This window comes from Ananas comosus, linkage group 10, assembly GCF_001540865.1.
Source record: "Ananas comosus cultivar F153 linkage group 10, ASM154086v1, whole genome shotgun sequence".
In the NCBI taxonomy this organism is placed as follows: Eukaryota; Viridiplantae; Streptophyta; class Magnoliopsida; order Poales; family Bromeliaceae; genus Ananas; species Ananas comosus.
Window position 1 is genome coordinate 2,044,883 of NC_033630.1, and position 16,717 is coordinate 2,061,599.

Sequence of the window (16,717 nt, forward strand, 5' to 3'; positions counted from 1 at the left end):
CCTAATCCCAATGAACTGATAAGTAAGAATAAAAACATATAAAAAATTTATAATTGTTCGGAATCAGTTCCGATTTGACAAAACAGGAACGAAAAGTGATTTTTTTTTTTTTCCTTCTTTGATTCATTTCCTGAATCCGTCAAAATTTGCCGAAAAATGAGGCAGGAGGACGCCGAATTTGTTCAGTTTGCATTCCTAACTGCAACTAACAAAAAAGAATAACAAATATAAGCAATGTCATGCATGCACCTAAAAATTAGCCGATTCTAAGACGTAATTATTTTGTGGGGCCTGCAAAGTTATCTATGAGAGGAACAATTTGCGCCATTGGCTTCGCAGGGACAAGTGATGTCTCTCCAACGAGCTGGCCGTGATATTTTTGAGATCAAAAGTCTGGGCGAAACAATGGCCGTCGACAATGTCAACAAATATGAGATTCATTTTCAATTCCTGTCTTTTTACAGTGCACATGTCAAAATCTAAATGAAAAAATAAATGTAATACTGTTCTCACTTTGAAAAATAGATGGAACTAACCGTCCAAATTACGCATGCAATCTTCGGACATCCAACCTCTTGGATAGATAATTAATTTGGATAACAACACTATAATGTATAGTAACAATTTAGAACTAAATATTAGATAATTCATAATAATAATATTAAATTATATCTAAACTTTGAAGTACTTTAGATCGAGACGGAGGCATAAAAAATCTCTGCATATTAGACCAATTTCAGATTATAACATTTTTTAAGTAAATATTATTTTAAAATAAAATTAATTAAAAATACGGAAAAATTTTAAATATCACTCCGCAGTTTCGTACTTTCTCATTTTTGTACTCTGTGATTAAAATATATCACTTTAGTATCATATGGTCTCTTTTTTTTTTTTTATTCTCTTCGTCAATTTTTTTTTTTTTAGATCAGTGATAAAGGTAAAATTAAAGGGTACTAAAATAAAAATTCGATAAACCACGAAATAGTGAAGTGAATATTTAATAAACGATAGATAGGATATTTAAAGTTTTTTATATATAATTTGATATAGAGTTAACGGAGGAGGTGTTGACAAAAAAAAAAAAAATTATTGAATACTAAAATAACGTATTTTAAACTATAAAAATGTTAGAGTAAAAAAAAAACGAAATTTAAAGTTTAGCCTAAAGTAATTAATCAACGCCGTAACATCCTGTGCTACGTTTGACCCGTAATTTACAATATCTTGGTCAGCGAGGGACGAGAGGAAAGGGATGGGGAGAAATCCGTACGAAAATTGACCGCCACGTGGCCGTCAAACCGGGAGAGCAGCCCCATGTCGGTCCCCTCCCGCGTTGCAACCGTCTTTGCCAGAAGATTCCCTTTCTCCCCGACCTCAGCCTTTGTGTTAGTATTATTATTATTATATTATACTCTAATCAAGCCAATAAAAGCTAATGAGAGAGCGCCGATCCTTGTTTTAGATCCACCGCCCCCATTGGTCTCGTCTAATAAAATACTCGGTGGGGCTAAAACCCTAGAAGAGGACGAAGGAGAAGAAGAAGAAGAAGAAGGCGAAATTGGAGGGGAGAAATTAAGGTAGAGATTAGGGTTTTAGAGTCGATTTCGATCGGGGAAGATGAAGATACAGTGCAATGCGTGCGAGGCTGCGGAGGCGCGGGTGCTGTGCTGCGCCGACGAGGCGGCGCTGTGTTGGGCGTGCGACGAGAAGGTGCACGCGGCGAACAAGCTCGCGGGGAAGCACGAGAGAGTCACGCTCCGCTCAGGCGGAGCCTCGCCCCCCGTGCCCAAGTGCGACATATGCCAGGTCTCCTTTGTTCCTTTTTTGGCCCTCGTGATTCCTACAAAGATCAATTATTTGATGAGATCTAGCTAATTTGGGAGTATGGGTTTTGTTAGGGTTTCTCTGACCCAGCTTGAGTTGGAATCGGTGTGTGAAATCACTATGGTTTCGAACGGTCTCTTATTCTGTGTCAAAAAGTAGTTTTTTATTTTGTTTCTTCAGCTTAAATTGCTTCAGGTTACGATGTTATTTCCTTAAACTGCTCAGCTTAGTTTAACTTTTTTTTTTCTTTCTGAGTTTGATTATATGGATATGAAAATGAATATTATTGCGAAGATCTGTCCTGTGTATTACAAGATGAAGTTTGTGCAAAAAGGCGTAGATGGGACGATACAAATTTGGAGTTTATGGTGTAATTTGTTGTTAATTAACAGCTATCTTCCTTCCGCTGTATGTTAAGTGGAAGAGAATGCTGATTCTTACAACTTTTTAGTCTTAAATTTGTACAATCTTTGTGCAAGTAAGGAGAGTACTAACCCGACTAAAACTTTGTCACAAAAGGTGCTGTTCTGATTAGGACGTAGCAATATACGAGTGTCTTGTATAGCCATGTTAGGAGATGATTTATTGTGGCGTGATGACGTGTTCCTTTTCTCGCAGATGTAGTGTATATTTGAGTCATATGTACCAGTGAAGGCTATGCTATTCTTTATCTGAGGTTTTCATGGAGAATAAGAATTTGGTAGTGTCATCCCGATGAGCATCCTTCAAGTTTTTTGTTTTTGAATAACGTTCATTTATCCAAGAAATATGAGGTTGTTTTTAATCTAAATTGGGGGCATGAGTTGTCAGGGTTTGCATTGGGGAATTTGTTAGTTCATCTTTAAGAAGTTTTAGGACAAATTTATGTCAACGAGGGTAATTTGTCTTCCAAGTGTTTCATCAACTACAGTAGGGGGATTCGAAAAAAGCAAAGCCTGCAACAGAGTTGTGCTATGTTGTTTGGAACATGTTTGTTCATATTGGAAAAGATAATTCACAACGTGGTCACCTTCAACATAGTCGAATGAGATTCATCTTGCAACTTTTCGAAACTGGTTAATCCGAGTTATTCGAGTATGCCAACATGTTGCTAAACACACATAGCCACTACATAACGTGATCTTAAGATGTAACATTTGATTATAGTCTGATTTGATTTCAACCTCCAAAAGATTTGTTTCATGCTTCCAGAGAACGGTGAATTAAGTTATTAGGATTTGGAGGTTGAAATCGTATCTGGGTAAACCTCTTATTAGAATTCTCATTTTCTTTGGATTATCATGTGAATTAAATCATCAGGATATCTGCATGGAAGACTCTGAAACTGCCCAAATTAAATGTGTTAGTTTTTTGTTTCATCTATTGAGATTGATGCTGTTTCTTGACACTACGGTCTGAAATCTGAAACAAACTCTTAGAAGTATTTGCTGAAAGTGGATTTTCAATTTTGTGTATATGCTGAGGGGAAAGGAGAGCTTCAACAGGAACCAAAAATTTTGTGTTATTATTATATGATGAGCTTAGATCGATATGGGCAAGAGGTTGGAGTTCGAGAAACAAAAGCGCCAAATGAGACATAACAGGGGAAGCTAGTGCTGTTATCTCCTGGAATTAAGCAAGTTCCTTCAATGAGAGGGTTTAAAGCCAATTAGTTACACATAATATAAGTAATTTGTCATTAAACCTTCCAGGGACTATAGTATATTGCACCTGAACCATACATAAATACTTGTAAGGTAAAAGGGTAAAACCTAATTGGTATATTTTATTACAGCACATTTTTCTAGTAAAATTGTTGTTCTTTAGCCTTTTTTTTGTTTCAGGAATCTTCTGGATACTTCTTCTGTTTGGAAGACCGTGCTTTATTCTGTAGGAACTGTGATGTTTCAATCCATTCAGCAAATCCCTATGTTTCTGCCCACCAAAGATTTCTGGTAACAGGGGTGCAAGTTGGCCTTGAAGCTACCGAACCAGTCATGCCTATTGCTAACGAACAACCGAACGCTGCACTTCGACCTGGAGAATCGCCCTCTAAGACAGTTCCTAAACAAAATCCGACAACGTTCTCTAGTGAAAGTACTTCAGTATTCTCTGGCCAACCTAGCCGGGGTGGAAACTTTGCAAATGAGATGTCATTTTCAGGTGGTACTGTGGCTGGAACTCTGCCTAATTGGCGTATTAATGAGCAGTTGAATTCCATGGCCAGGACAGTGGAAGCACCATCTAGATCATCACTGAAAAGAAGTTCTATGACATTATCTGATGAAAATAATGCCGCAATTTCTGGCCAAATAGGCAGGGACAGAGGTATAGCCAATAAAATGCCATTCTCAGGTGCTGCTATGACAGGAAATATGCCAGAGTGGCCTCTGGATGATTTATTAGGTTTCACAGAGTTCAACAATAATTTCAGTTTCAGTGAACATGCTTCATCAAAGGTTAGTCATCGGTAATCAATCTCTCTGTTCGAAATTCAAAAAATTGACTTAAAGCATGGTGGTCAGAGCTCTATTCCATATTCATTGGCACTTATTGTTGAGAATCTATTGCCCGCTCTAGTACCGATTGATGTAAATCCGGTACTAGCTCTGGTGCTAGTTGTTGGGAATTCACAGTGGTAAGCATCATATTGGGTTTTATCATAAACCCTATCTCTGCAGCAAAAGCTGGCACAACTACAAAAGAGAGAACTAAATAGAAAATATAGGTGAATTATGATTCACTAACCAAGTAAAGAATTACCCTCGACATCTCTTGTACATAGAGTAGCTAGAATCCGAGCATTCTTTCTAAATCTCTCAAGAATAACAACCTGACCAAGCCTCCCACTAAGTCGTACACACCATAGTGCATTAATTGCTCTGACATGCATGTATAATGCTCTAATAAAACCATACGGAATTCCAGTATAATTAGGATTTCTATTATTGGGTTAATCTTATACAAGTCTCTGCAAACATAGTGAATTGCAAATATACCGCTACAAAGTTCAAATTTCATATGTTGTCCCTGTAAAAGTCCTAATATTTTCAAATATGTCTCTCTGGTTTGTTACCGTTAAAACACTATTTAGTTTATAAGTGAAATGACCTTTTTGCCATCACAAATATGTCCCTCCAAAAGTCCCAACTATTAATTAAAGAGTGGTAAAAAGGTCAATTCACCTCATTAACTAACTTGGGTTAAGTTTTTTACCTATGGTTGACTAATTTTTTCCAACGGATCCTAATGGCAGGGACATATTTAAAAATATTAGGACTTTTGCAGAGACAACATATGAAAGTTGAACTTTTTATGGATATATTTACAATTCACTATGTTTGTAGGGACTTGTATAAAATTAACCCTCTATTATTAAACACTACTTGATTTATTTCTTGCAGATTTAAATCTCTATTCTAGCTTAACTAGTATTTAACTACAAATCTAGACAAATCTTAACACTTATTAACACCCTTTTTGTGGGATTAGTTAGTTATTAATACTAACAAATTTAATGAAATTCTTTCTATCTTCGTGATTAACTTTTATCTTGTATACTTTTCCATGCTACATTTTCTATTAATTGTAGATTAGATAGCAGGGGATCTGTTTGTACAGTCAAAGTTCTCTCAAACCCTATAGGATATAAAGCCTTTCCAAATACTCGATCTTTATATTTTCCTGGAAATTGTTACGATTTTACTTTGTAATCTTTATCTTCTCTTGGTATAGAATGCACAATCTTTTATACCCTGACTTGGAGCAAATTTGACCAGGCTGACAGTGGTAAACTAGGAAGCTCTGATGGCTCCCATCGCTCTTCTGATGAAGACCTGGATGCTGATGAATGCTTGGGCCAGGTGCCTGAGATTCAGTGGATCGTCCCTGAGATGCCGTCACCGCCAACAGCTTCCGGGCTTCACTGGCAAAGAAATTTACACTACCCTGCTTCCGAAAACACCGCCTTTGTCCCCGATGTATCATGCTCTTCTCCAAGCTTACAAAGATATTTTACAACAGCACTTCATTCCAAGAGACAGAGGCGAGGCTGACCTATTGCGGAAACTACAGACATGGAGATAAGCGTTCTTGTGCAAGGCTTGCTGTCATAGTTTACGTGTTCTGTTAGCACGCAGCTGTTGTTGTCAATGGTGTTATCTTTGTTTTCTTTTCATTTGGACTTTTACTGGTTTGATCTCTTTTCTGTTTCGAAGGTAAATGATCAGAGTGGGATGAAAATCACGCCTTGTTAGTGAATGCATAGTTTGGGTAAGCTTCACATGGGAAACCATTGGCTAGGTTGTGACGAAGGATATTTTTAGATAAAAGCAAATCCTCTTCAGTGGTGTTTCCAGTGAATGCAGAGCTCAAAGCAAAAAAAAAAAAAAAAAAATTTGCCAAGAGCTTCCAAACTAGCGTAAGCATGCTGATTACATTTCTGGTATCTACATGGAAAAGCTTGATGTTGGGCGATTTGTTGCTTTGCAAGTTAGATTTAAGGACCTGTTTTGGCCCGGCTTGTGCAGCTGCACCGCGGTTGCCGTAAGTGTTATTTGGATGTTGGGGTAGTGTATATAGTAGATCAACTTATTGGGTAAAAACCTATGCATTATAAAGATGTATTCTTATGATAATAGTTGGATTTTAATCTGTTGTAGCGTCCTAATATGTTTGGAGCGGCGCATAGGTGATAACTTATGAGGCCCCTCGCCGTTATAATTGTGTGCTACGTATTTTGAAAATCGGTATATGTTAAGTCCGCGTTATCTTCAGGACTTTTTAACTCTCACAATTTTAATGTTTATTTATTTATGATAATGGAAAATAGATGTCACTGATTATCAAGAATTCTAAAACTGTATAGTCATACCTTGAATCACAAGAATGAAGGTGTAATTATCTATGCACCCTTCATGACTTTTTCAACTTTTATTATATTTATTCCTGAAAAATTACTATGGAAACAGAAAGAGTCTAGAAGGATATGATTAAAACAAAGGATAAATTTGAAACTCGGTAACTTTTCATGGTACATACGTAATTACTGCGAAAATAAAATATGGATATCCAAAAAACGAGTTTTTGGCTACCAAGGGGATAGACGACTTATAAATGCCTCAGTGATTTTACAGTAAACATAGGGTCGTCAAAGAAAAATAATTTGCGCGCATGGAAAAGACAATTCCTAGTAGAATATTATTAGCTTGCACGAAAGAATCATTTCATTTTCAACCCAAAAATCCAAACAGAGAAAGGGAAAGAAACTATATAAAATCTATAAGCTACTAATCCACAACATGCGTCACGCATTCCTCCAGAAGTTCTATACATTTTCAGTGATGGAGAAATTAAGGAAAGGATACAACAATTTTACAATAGCTAGTATCAGTTTTGTTCTGATCTATCTGGCGTTGTTCCTCGCCAAGTTCTTTAGGAATGACCCACTCTTGGTGATCTCTCGCAGCGGCTTGTCGGTGAACCGGATTAGGTTGTAGGCCCAGGCTCCAGCCACCGTGCCGCAAATGGGCCCGACGATGTAGACCCATATCGACTCGTACCGGTGAGCCACAATTGCCGGGCCGAGGCTTCTCGCGGGGTTCATCGATGCTCCAGATATTGGCCTGTGAACAGAAGTAACCGAAAGCGGACACTCAACTTTTTTTTTTTTTTTTTTTTTTTTTTTGATGTGATATGCTATGTTTTAAAAGACCAATGTGAGAAAGGAGAAAATGAATTTTGTGATGTATGAATATACCCGGCAAAAAGCACGTTCAGTAGGACAGTGGCTCCCACAGCAAGACCAGCCAATTCTCCAATCTGGATAAGAGTTGAAAGTACTAAGATTCGGAGAAAAACTTATCCCAAATTGGCTCGCAAAATGGGATGAGGAGATTAAGAATCTGCACAATTAACTGTGTGATTTTGCGGTGACTTACTGCTCTGTTGTCAGTGGCTACGCCGGAGATCACAAACATGAGGTAGAAGGAGATGATGAACTCAAGGACCAGCGATTGCACGTTGGAGCCGGCCGGAATCGTCCCCGGGAAGTGCTCGTGCTTACCTCCGAACATCAACCGCAGCGTCCCGCTCGCCAGGGTCGCGCCTGCCACTTGCGCCAGAACGTAGGGTGGCACCTGAAGCATCAAAATCATTAGTTTGAGAAGCTTTCCTACTCTTAAAATCTGGGTTGTTTGCCGCAGTAAAAGCTAAAAAGTTTCAATATTAAAGCTTCTACTTTCGCTGCAACAAAAAGCTGTTCTAGTACCTAATGATATTTTGCGGAGGGGCCCAAATGCCCAATAGACCTTTATTGTAGGTACAACTATAACAAACCTGCTTCCACGGAAACCTTCTACAGGTAGCAAATGCAATGGTGACTGCAGGATTGAAGTGTGCGCCGGAGATGTGGCCGACGGAGTAGACCATGACCATGACGACGAGCCCCCACACGACGCATATGCCGGGGAACGTAATCGTCCCCTTGCTCAGGTTAACCGTCACCGAGGCGCAGCCCGCGTATATCACGAAATACGTTCCAAGCACTTCTGCAAGGATCTACATGTGGAAGAGAAAAAGGAGGAACACAAATCAGCTCATGTTACTGAAGCTAATTGGTTTCTTGGTATAGGAAATCTGAAACAGAAGCTTAAACTGATTCTCGGCCTACTGCTTAACTAGAATAATAGTATCCCAACATTGAAAATCCCTACAGATAGATAGGATCCAGTAGAAGTTAAAAACTGGATCATGAAATTGGATTAAGGTCAAGTTACAACAGGGAAGGGGAAACAAGAAGAGATGCAGGGGAAAATGCTCTCACCTTTTGCATGAACTGAATGGAAATAGCAAACCCACCACCTCTGTTATTAGTAGAATTCTCATACCCCGCCTCTACCCCTCCCTCCTCCATGGCTGTATCTTGTATCCCATTACCACCTGAATTCTCAGCTCTGCCACCCATCTCCCTCCCCCTCCTCACCACCACCCCCTTATGAAGAGAGAGAGAGAGAAAGGAAAAAGAGACCCAAAAAAGGAAAAAGAAATAAATCCAAAAGGACAAAGAAGAAGACTCTCAACCTGGAATCTATTTATGGGTACATGAGACACCCAAAAGGTAAGGATGTGTGGGATAAGACCAAATTGTACTCTTGCTTCTTTTTGTTTGAACCCTGGATTGACCAGTAAACAAACAAAAAATGATCTTTATCTGAATGAATAGAAGGGGTGATGGGTAGAGGAGGATATGGAAAGTGGAGGGGTTTTACTGGGAAATGGTTTGCAGAGGTGGTGAAGGTGTATGTTTTGTTTATTTTGTTTCTTTGGACAGCAGAGGAAAGATGCAGGATGCAGAAAGCTCATCATCCAACCACCCACCACCAACACTTCATTTGGAAGCCAGTTGAGAAATTTCAAATTCTTGATGCTGTCCCCATTTTTTAATGGATGGAATATTTAGACTAAAACATATATTTTTTATAATAAAAATATATAAAACGTATCTCAACTATCATCCATTTATATATAACTATCCGTCCTTTAAAAATTTTAATTTTACTATATAATCTTTAAATTTTTTTGTTTTTATTTGAGACAGTTAGTCAGTGACCTTTTAATTTCAAAATTTGAGAGAACAGTTTACTCTTATAGGTTTGGTTAATATATTTTTTATAATTTTACGTAGCTATAAATTTATTTGAAAAGCCATCAAATTATTGGAATTAAATAAATTTAAAAAATTGAGTATAAAGATTAAAATTTTGAAAGACCAGATGATCGAATCAAAATAATCTATAATTCTGACAAGTTTTATATATTTTAACCTTTTTCTTTTTTAATAGGTGCAAAGTGTGTGCATAATAGACTTGTTAATACTAAAATTGAGAAAAGAGAATATAAATAACTGGAATACTGCTGCATGTAAGTCAGAAGATCTCCTAGAATATTTTTGATGGATTAATTTACACATGTGACAATAATTTAATTTCTTTTTTAGTTTTTAAATTTCGAATTTGACATTTGACTACACAACAACACTGAAAATCAAACAAATAGTAAATTATTATGTGCATAATAATTAATAACTCATTGGCAATATTTTGATGAACTTTTTGAGGTATATAAAGCATTAATTGATCTACACATGCTTTTATTTGGTCATCTATATGGCATGGTAACATTTACTAGTCAAAATTTATATATCCTCAAGATCCATGTGGTAATTAAGTGGTTTATCTTAATAACCAACAAATGTAGGAGCATGCCCATAAGCATGAATTTTATGGAATTTGAGCTCAGCTTGGTTGAATTAGTCAGATGCATATTTGTCAAAGTCAAATATATCTAGTGGATGTTTCTTCCTTTTGTTAGGGTTGTGATTTTATACTGGATAAAAGTAAATAGCCTTTTAAACTTCTTTTGCCATGTTTTACTTCCTTTTTTAACTTTTGAATTCGGTATTCGGTTTTGCGCACTTTAATATTTTAGTAGATTTTTTTAAAAAAACAAAAAGAAAACTAACCCCATCATCACACATCAAATATTTCTACATGAACTAGTAGCTTTTTTTTTTTTTTTTTTTCCCGCTTTTGACTCGCCTTACGCCGAGGCCTTGCTGCCTCACCCATGTAGCTTAATTTATTTACTTACTGAATGAAGCGGGTAGCGTACTACCCTTCTCTCAAAAAAATATTTGTGAGTCACATCTATTTCCACTCAAAATTAAGCAGAGATAATAAAGATCGAAATTTGAAGGTAAAACATTTTATTTTATATGCTCTAAATTTGAGCATAATATATGTACTCCAAATTCAGGGTATTTTCATACTTAAGAGCCTGCCATGTGGTTAAATTCTACTCTAAATTCGCAATGTCTATTCAGTATTCGGAGTAAAAAGCTAACGAATATCATATGTATACCGTATTGTGATCTTCATCAATCCAACAATTGGGATTAATGAAAAATATTCGAAATATTGAAATAAGCACTCCAATTTCAGATTATTCTTGAATCAAATTGCTTATCAACGCTGATAAAACTAGCCATATGATTAAACTGTGATCTAAATTTATAGTATCTATTCAGTATTCGAGTTCAGAGCAAATAAATACGTGCGTACCGTATTGTGGTCTTTGTTAATCTCGCAATTGGGATTAACAAAGAAATTAGAAATATTGAAATAAATTTAATCGGTGAAATAGTTGATGCAGAGATTGATAGTTAAATCGACGCTTGCAACAATTTGTTTCGCAACCAAAAAGATGCAAATTTAAACCCAACTGGCTAATTACTAGTGTCATGCATTATGCATGAAAATGATTCATTAATTTATAGGCGTACGCAACCGAAGTGTTAAGGTAACAAAAGTTACGTTTCAAGTTCATTAACCACAACTGGTTAATTTAGATCTCGGCTTTGTAAGAATATATATATTTATAATTAGCTGTAGGGGTTCTTAAAGTCAAAACTACATGCTTACTTTTTTTTTTAGAAAAAAAGAGTCTTAAACTGTAGCATGCATTTAAATATACTTGCATCAATAATCTCTTTGGAATTCTATGACCAAGTACTTGGCATTTAGGGGATTGAAGTTGGATTTAATTTATTAGCTCATTATGTATCATTAAAACCTTTATATTACCATACAAGGATAATTAATACTTGTCTTTGTCGTAAGTTCGTAACAACGTCTCTCACGATAAATTATATTAAAAATATATATAAAAAATTATGTAGGGAAGCATAGCTAGGAATACTAAAATAGTTCACGGGATAATCCAATGTCACAGGAGACCTGGGAAATAAATGATATAAGTAGTGTGATTTCCGTATACTACTTAGGCCCGTGTGTATTTTTTGTGAATTATTATTTCTATGGTATGAAGTTATCGTAGAATTAGACTTTTCAATTACTGAATTACGGTTTAATTCTATTATATTTTATATATAAGACTATTTCAGATTTTAGAAGTATCACATTTCTTTTCCTATAAGTCCCCAACATTCTCGTTAGGTTCAAATGCACTTATAAGTATTAGGCGCCTAGCCAATCTTGTGGGGAACCACGCTTTTTCCACAATGGTCGTTAGTCAAGGAGTCGCGCTCTACCGGCTATGCAATCTTAATTCAGCGAAGACTCATCTCATATTTTTAGCTAGTGATTGGATCTGATATCGATCGTGATGTCCAGCTTTTTGGGAGTGGGTCACTAATTCTATATCTATTATGTATAGTCCTGACTAGCACATTTTATCCTTTTAATCTTTTGAATTTAATCATCGTTCAAAATACTATAGCCGGATTGAGAGGTTTAATTCTATTATAATTTATATATGAAACTATTTCAGATCCTAAAAGTGTCACAGTTCTCTCTATTACTATCCATGCAAGCTTATGTCACGTATATTTAGGAGTACACGAATAGCCCTACCCTTTGATTCCCAATTAACCATTTTCCGTACAAAAGTGGTTTTCTATCTCTTCTATTGTTAATTGGCATTCAACAAATTAACTTCTTTGGTGATCATTACCAAACTTCACTTGATTTTGGGCCCGTTAGGTTGTTTATTGGCCTGTCACAAGAGCAGTATAACTACAAGATCAGTTAGAAGGTTTCAGCGCCAGCAATAGTTGGTTAAGTTGGGTATTGAAATCATTGTCTACACCTGGTTCATCTGTACATCTCATGCGCTGCTCTCACTTAATCTTTTATCATATTACATTTTCTTTCTCAAGATAAAACTGCATGCATTGCACCTTATTATGTGCGTAAAAAGTCTATAATGTGGTACGTAGTGACACTAACGTTATCATATTCCCAACCAAACAAATTATGCTCCTAAGATTCACTCGTTCTATCATAATTTTTTTTTAAAAAAAAATCACTGTATTTTTCTCTAGAATAAAAAATTTTAATTGATTTGAGACATAAATGAGATGATGCAACTGCTACGCGGAAGACTACTTCTATGCATCGGTACAAATTATACATCCAATATAATATTTGATAATTAATATTTTAAAATAAAAAATCCAGTTGGATAAGTAGGGTTTGTAACATCCAAAAAGTATATATGTATATTAACAATTATATAATTTAAATTTTTTTTTCAAAATTTATGATATGTGAAACTCTTTTAAAGTGTCATAAAATATATTTAACACATTAGATTCGGACTTTCACGATTTTATAATAAAATTGTGGAGATGAAGCGAATAAAATGCGCCAATCTACATACAACCTTCCAACTTTAATTAAAAAGCATTAGAGTTAATGAATAAGTGAAATTGAAACAGAAATATAAGATGAGAAAAAACGTTACTGCGGCTATTTCTTTCGTTGTGCTTGTGCCCCACCTCACGCCAAATTAAGCAATTAAATTTTGCCCCTACCCAAAAATAAGAAAACAATCTTTTAGGTGACCGTTGCACAACCCAGATTTCAAATTTCCGACCGTTACTCGCCCCTCCAACATCCTAACCACTGTCCATCGCCCAATTCCCCTCGCAACCGAGAAATCCAACAAATCTCCTCCTCTCTCTCCTTCTTTATATTTTTCACCACTCTTTCTAATTGAGAGAGTGAGCGAAAGAGAGAGAGAGAGAGAGAGGAAAAAAAGAAAGAAAAAAAAAACCAAAAGAAAAATTTTCACAAAAGATTACAACAATGGTTTCCAAAACCCCCACAAAACCCGCCAAAATCAGCCCCAAATCCAAGCCCCGCCACCACCGCACGCCGAAGCCGGTCTGCCGCCACCACCACCGCCGCTGTGCGAAGCCCTCCCCATTGAAGTCCTTCGCCGTCTCGATCGACCGATCCATCCGCTCCTGCCGCCGCCGCCTCGTCAAGCTCTTTGCCAACCTCGCCGTCTTCGGCACCCCGAATCGCCACAACAACGGCTTTTTAGCAGCAGGAAGCCACCATCATCCTCCCCGCCATCCTCGCCTCAGCAAGTTATCATCATCGGCGGGTTGCGGATCGTCCGGGGTCATTACAGGCTTCCACCGCCTTAAATCCACCCCGGAGAAACACCCATCTCCTCCCGCCGCCGCCGCCGCCGCCGCCGCCGCCGCCGCCGCTAATGGCAACAACTGCAAGCCGCTTCCTCTGCTTTCGTGCCCCGCGAAGAAGACCATCTTCTTAGACCTCGACGAGACCCTCGTCCACTCGAAGACCGACCCGGCCCCCGAGCATTACGACTTCACCGTCCAACCGAAGATCGACGGCCAGGCCATCACCTTCTACGTGCTCAAGCGCCCCGGAGTCGACGAATTCCTCCGCGAAGCGGCGAAGGATTTCGAGCTTGTCGTGTTCACCGCGGGGATGAAAGAGTATGCGTCCCTCGTGCTCGATCAGCTGGACTCGAAGGGCGACATCATCTCCCACCGTCTGTACCGCGATTCGTGCAGAAAATTGGGGGGAAAGTTCGTGAAGGATTTGTCGGCAGTCGGAAGAGAATTGGACCGGGTGGTGATCGTCGACGATAACCCGAACACCTACATTTTCCAGCCGGAGAACGCAGTTCCGATGAGTCCTTTTGTGGACAACCTCGCAGACCGCGAGCTTTGGAAGCTGAGCAAGTTCTTGCAGGTCGCGAATACTCACGAAGATATGAAGGAAGCAATCAAGTACTATCTCGCAAATTTCAGGGACCGAAAATGAGGAAACTTTGAATTCGGGTTTTACTTTTTTACTTTCATACCGAGATTGGAAAGTGAAGGGGTAATTGCTAATCTGAAGGATTAATGGAGGAGCTCGCGCGGCTTCAGTATCTTTCTGAAAGCTCAGAATTTGATACAGTAACATTACAATTGGAGAACACGGGGAGGCTATTTGTTTGTGATAGTTGTTTGGGCTAAATGTATGAGAGGCAAATTTTTATCAGCTGAGATTTAACATTTTTCTCTGAATCAATTCTTGTATTGTAAATTCGGCTCAAATAACGCCGGAATTGAAGCAAACTTGTTGCTTTGGTGAATTGAATGTTTTCATCATGTATGTTCATGTTCATTAGTCTTTTGCTGTAGAACTCAAAACTTACAGATTTTTCACATTTTACTGGGCATTTGAAATACCAGAGTAACATATTGTAATCTCATTTAAGATGCCAGGTACATCTCTACTACACAAAAAAAAAAAAAAGCAAAATTACAAACATACAGATAGTTTATCTAGTAGTTCTTTTTTTCTCTTTTTGGACAAATTGGTGGTATATTCCACTGAATTGAAATTGCGCGGCTAAAAGAACTCTCATTAGGGGTCTAGAGGTACCAACAGCTGCCACAAGCCATTATTAGTTGGTTTATTTTTCCTGGTTGAGCCACTACCCTGCTTGTCACTGATGTTCTTATTCATTTTTCTTCCCCAGTTCTAATTTCACTCAATTTCCCCTGCACAAAGAAAAATAGGATTTTGCACTAGGCATATTCATCAATTACAAACAATTGAATACCGTGTATAATATCATCCAATGTGATTAAAAATTCTACTTGTCAATTAATTGCTTTCCGATATAGACACAGGTAAATAAAACATGCTGATCTCTTGATTCGAAAACTGGAGATTCATTAGCTTATTTTTGAACATCAAACTCACAAATTTGGCCTCCGGGGTCTTAAACACTTACAGAATGCAGTTGGTATCGTAATGCGGTATTGGGAGATCAACACTGCACTGTTTGGTGGTGCTTTGCGCTTTCCTCGGCGTGATCATGGGAAGATCGAGCATCAATCTTTTGATACAAGAACACACAAATATCTTCCCCAGTTTTGTTTTAGCTCCCATGGCGACTAGCGAAGCTCCAGTGCAGCAGCTTTCTGACGGTTTTGTAATGTTATTCATCGTCGAGAAGGAGATGAGGCAAGGCAGCAGCGGGGCGACTACGGGCATACACGCAGCCCTGTTGCTGCTCATCGCAAAGGGCGCATTGGTGACGGAGATTGCTAAGAGAAGGAACCATGCAGCAGCAGAAGAGGCGGCCATTTTGTTCTGATTCTTTCGCGAACTGGCGAAGAGCATTATACTCTACTGTAGTTTAAATAGGAGAATGGCTGGAAAAATTGGGGGAGGAAGTTTTTGTGCATTTATTTGGCGGTCGGAACATTTTTGCTTCAACTAGAGTGAGACATTGCACTGTTGAAGGATGAAGAGAACTGAAAAAAATTACTGGAAAGAGTTAGGAATCTAAGAGATTGGAGTGGAATAATGGGTGCCATGTGGAGTGTTTTTGCTGGTGATAATTTATTGATAGCTGTAACATTCTGTTATATTGTGAGTTAAAAAAAAGATGAATTGATGAAACTACCAGAATGGTTGGTTGAATAATACTTTATCAACTTCACATAATGATTCAAATAATGCCTTATCAACAGCAAACTTTTCCGTCGAAACAAATGATTCAGCTAGAAGTCTCTTTTGTTCGGGATTGGAAACTTATCTCAAGTTTAAGAAGCAATTCGAACATAACTGAAACCAGAAAAAACGACAAGCAAAAATTTTGTAAAAATTTAGATCAGAGATATTGATCCTACTTTAGATAGTATAAATAGTGTTCGATCAAAATTTCAGCTGATTTAATACTTCTACATTGTTAACCTCGCAACCTGCTCATTCAACTATTAAATTGTTGATTTTAAGTCAATTAGATCGCTAGAAAAGTGACAACAAAAAATTGTAATTCAAATTTTCTCTGTTAGTCTTGATCTAAAATATCTGAAATATATATAAAAAAAAAAATTGTGAATTTTTAATATCATTTACTTAGTGATTGAGAGTGCTCAAAATTAATAAATTTAATGATTGTGGTGAGCTGTTTGTAATTTTAACGGTATAGAAATATCTGAGATTATGTGAAATTTTGGTAGAAAGTTTTTTTACACTGTATAAAATATGATCAATATATCTGAAAAAAA

General features: G+C 37.4%; 4 protein-coding genes across 4 annotated transcripts; 2 read left to right on the top strand and 2 right to left on the bottom strand.

Moving 5' to 3' along the window:
* Nucleotides 1,399-6,459, top strand: LOC109716444 (B-box zinc finger protein 22). Its single transcript, XM_020241898.1, has 3 exons — nt 1,399-1,809; nt 3,651-4,265; nt 5,586-6,459. The coding sequence occupies exons 1-3, from the start codon at nt 1,621-1,623 to the stop codon at nt 5,859-5,861; spliced, it is 1,080 nt and encodes a 359-aa protein (XP_020097487.1). The 5' UTR covers nt 1,399-1,620; the 3' UTR covers nt 5,862-6,459.
* Nucleotides 7,014-9,200, bottom strand: LOC109716098 (aquaporin NIP1-1-like). The gene is made up of 5 exons (XM_020241414.1): nt 8,630-9,200; nt 8,143-8,364; nt 7,746-7,943; nt 7,565-7,626; nt 7,014-7,430 (listed from the first exon to the last, which is right to left on the bottom strand). The coding sequence occupies exons 1-5, from the start codon at nt 8,768-8,770 to the stop codon at nt 7,211-7,213; spliced, it is 843 nt and encodes a 280-aa protein (XP_020097003.1). The 5' UTR covers nt 8,771-9,200; the 3' UTR covers nt 7,014-7,210.
* On the top strand, nt 13,398-14,948 carry LOC109716694 (CTD small phosphatase-like protein). The gene has a single exon (XM_020242240.1). The coding sequence runs from the start codon at nt 13,473-13,475 to the stop codon at nt 14,466-14,468; it is 996 nt and encodes a 331-aa protein (XP_020097829.1). The 5' UTR covers nt 13,398-13,472; the 3' UTR covers nt 14,469-14,948.
* Nucleotides 14,879-15,800, bottom strand: LOC109716695 (non-specific lipid-transfer protein A-like). Its single transcript, XM_020242241.1, has 2 exons — nt 15,433-15,800; nt 14,879-15,196 (listed from the first exon to the last, which is right to left on the bottom strand). The coding sequence occupies exons 1-2, from the start codon at nt 15,786-15,788 to the stop codon at nt 15,187-15,189; spliced, it is 366 nt and encodes a 121-aa protein (XP_020097830.1). The 5' UTR covers nt 15,789-15,800; the 3' UTR covers nt 14,879-15,186.

What these genes read in the sequence shown, in the direction of transcription:
- LOC109716695 (XM_020242241.1), bottom strand. Translation starts at nt 15,788, where the DNA reads ATGGCCGCCTCTTCTGCTGCTGCATGGTTCCTTCTCTTAGCAATCTCC.
- LOC109716444 (XM_020241898.1), top strand. Translation starts at nt 1,621, where the DNA reads ATGAAGATACAGTGCAATGCGTGCGAGGCTGCGGAGGCGCGGGTGCTG. An exon ending in CCAAGTGCGACATATGCCAG is followed by an intron (nt 1,810 to 3,650) that starts GTCTCCTTTGTT and finishes TTTTTGTTTCAG; the next exon opens with GAATCTTCTGGATACTTCTT. An exon ending in GTGAACATGCTTCATCAAAG is followed by an intron (nt 4,266 to 5,585) that starts GTTAGTCATCGG and finishes AAATTTGACCAG; the next exon opens with GCTGACAGTGGTAAACTAGG.
- LOC109716098 (XM_020241414.1), bottom strand. Translation starts at nt 8,770, where the DNA reads ATGGGTGGCAGAGCTGAGAATTCAGGTGGTAATGGGATACAAGATACA. An exon ending in CCATTCAGTTCATGCAAAAG is followed by an intron (nt 8,365 to 8,629) that starts GTGAGAGCATTT and finishes TTCCACATGTAG; the next exon opens with ATCCTTGCAGAAGTGCTTGG. An exon ending in CTGAACGTGCTTTTTGCCGG is followed by an intron (nt 7,431 to 7,564) that starts GTATATTCATAC and finishes TTCTGTTCACAG; the next exon opens with GCCAATATCTGGAGCATCGA.
- LOC109716694 (XM_020242240.1), top strand. Translation starts at nt 13,473, where the DNA reads ATGGTTTCCAAAACCCCCACAAAACCCGCCAAAATCAGCCCCAAATCC.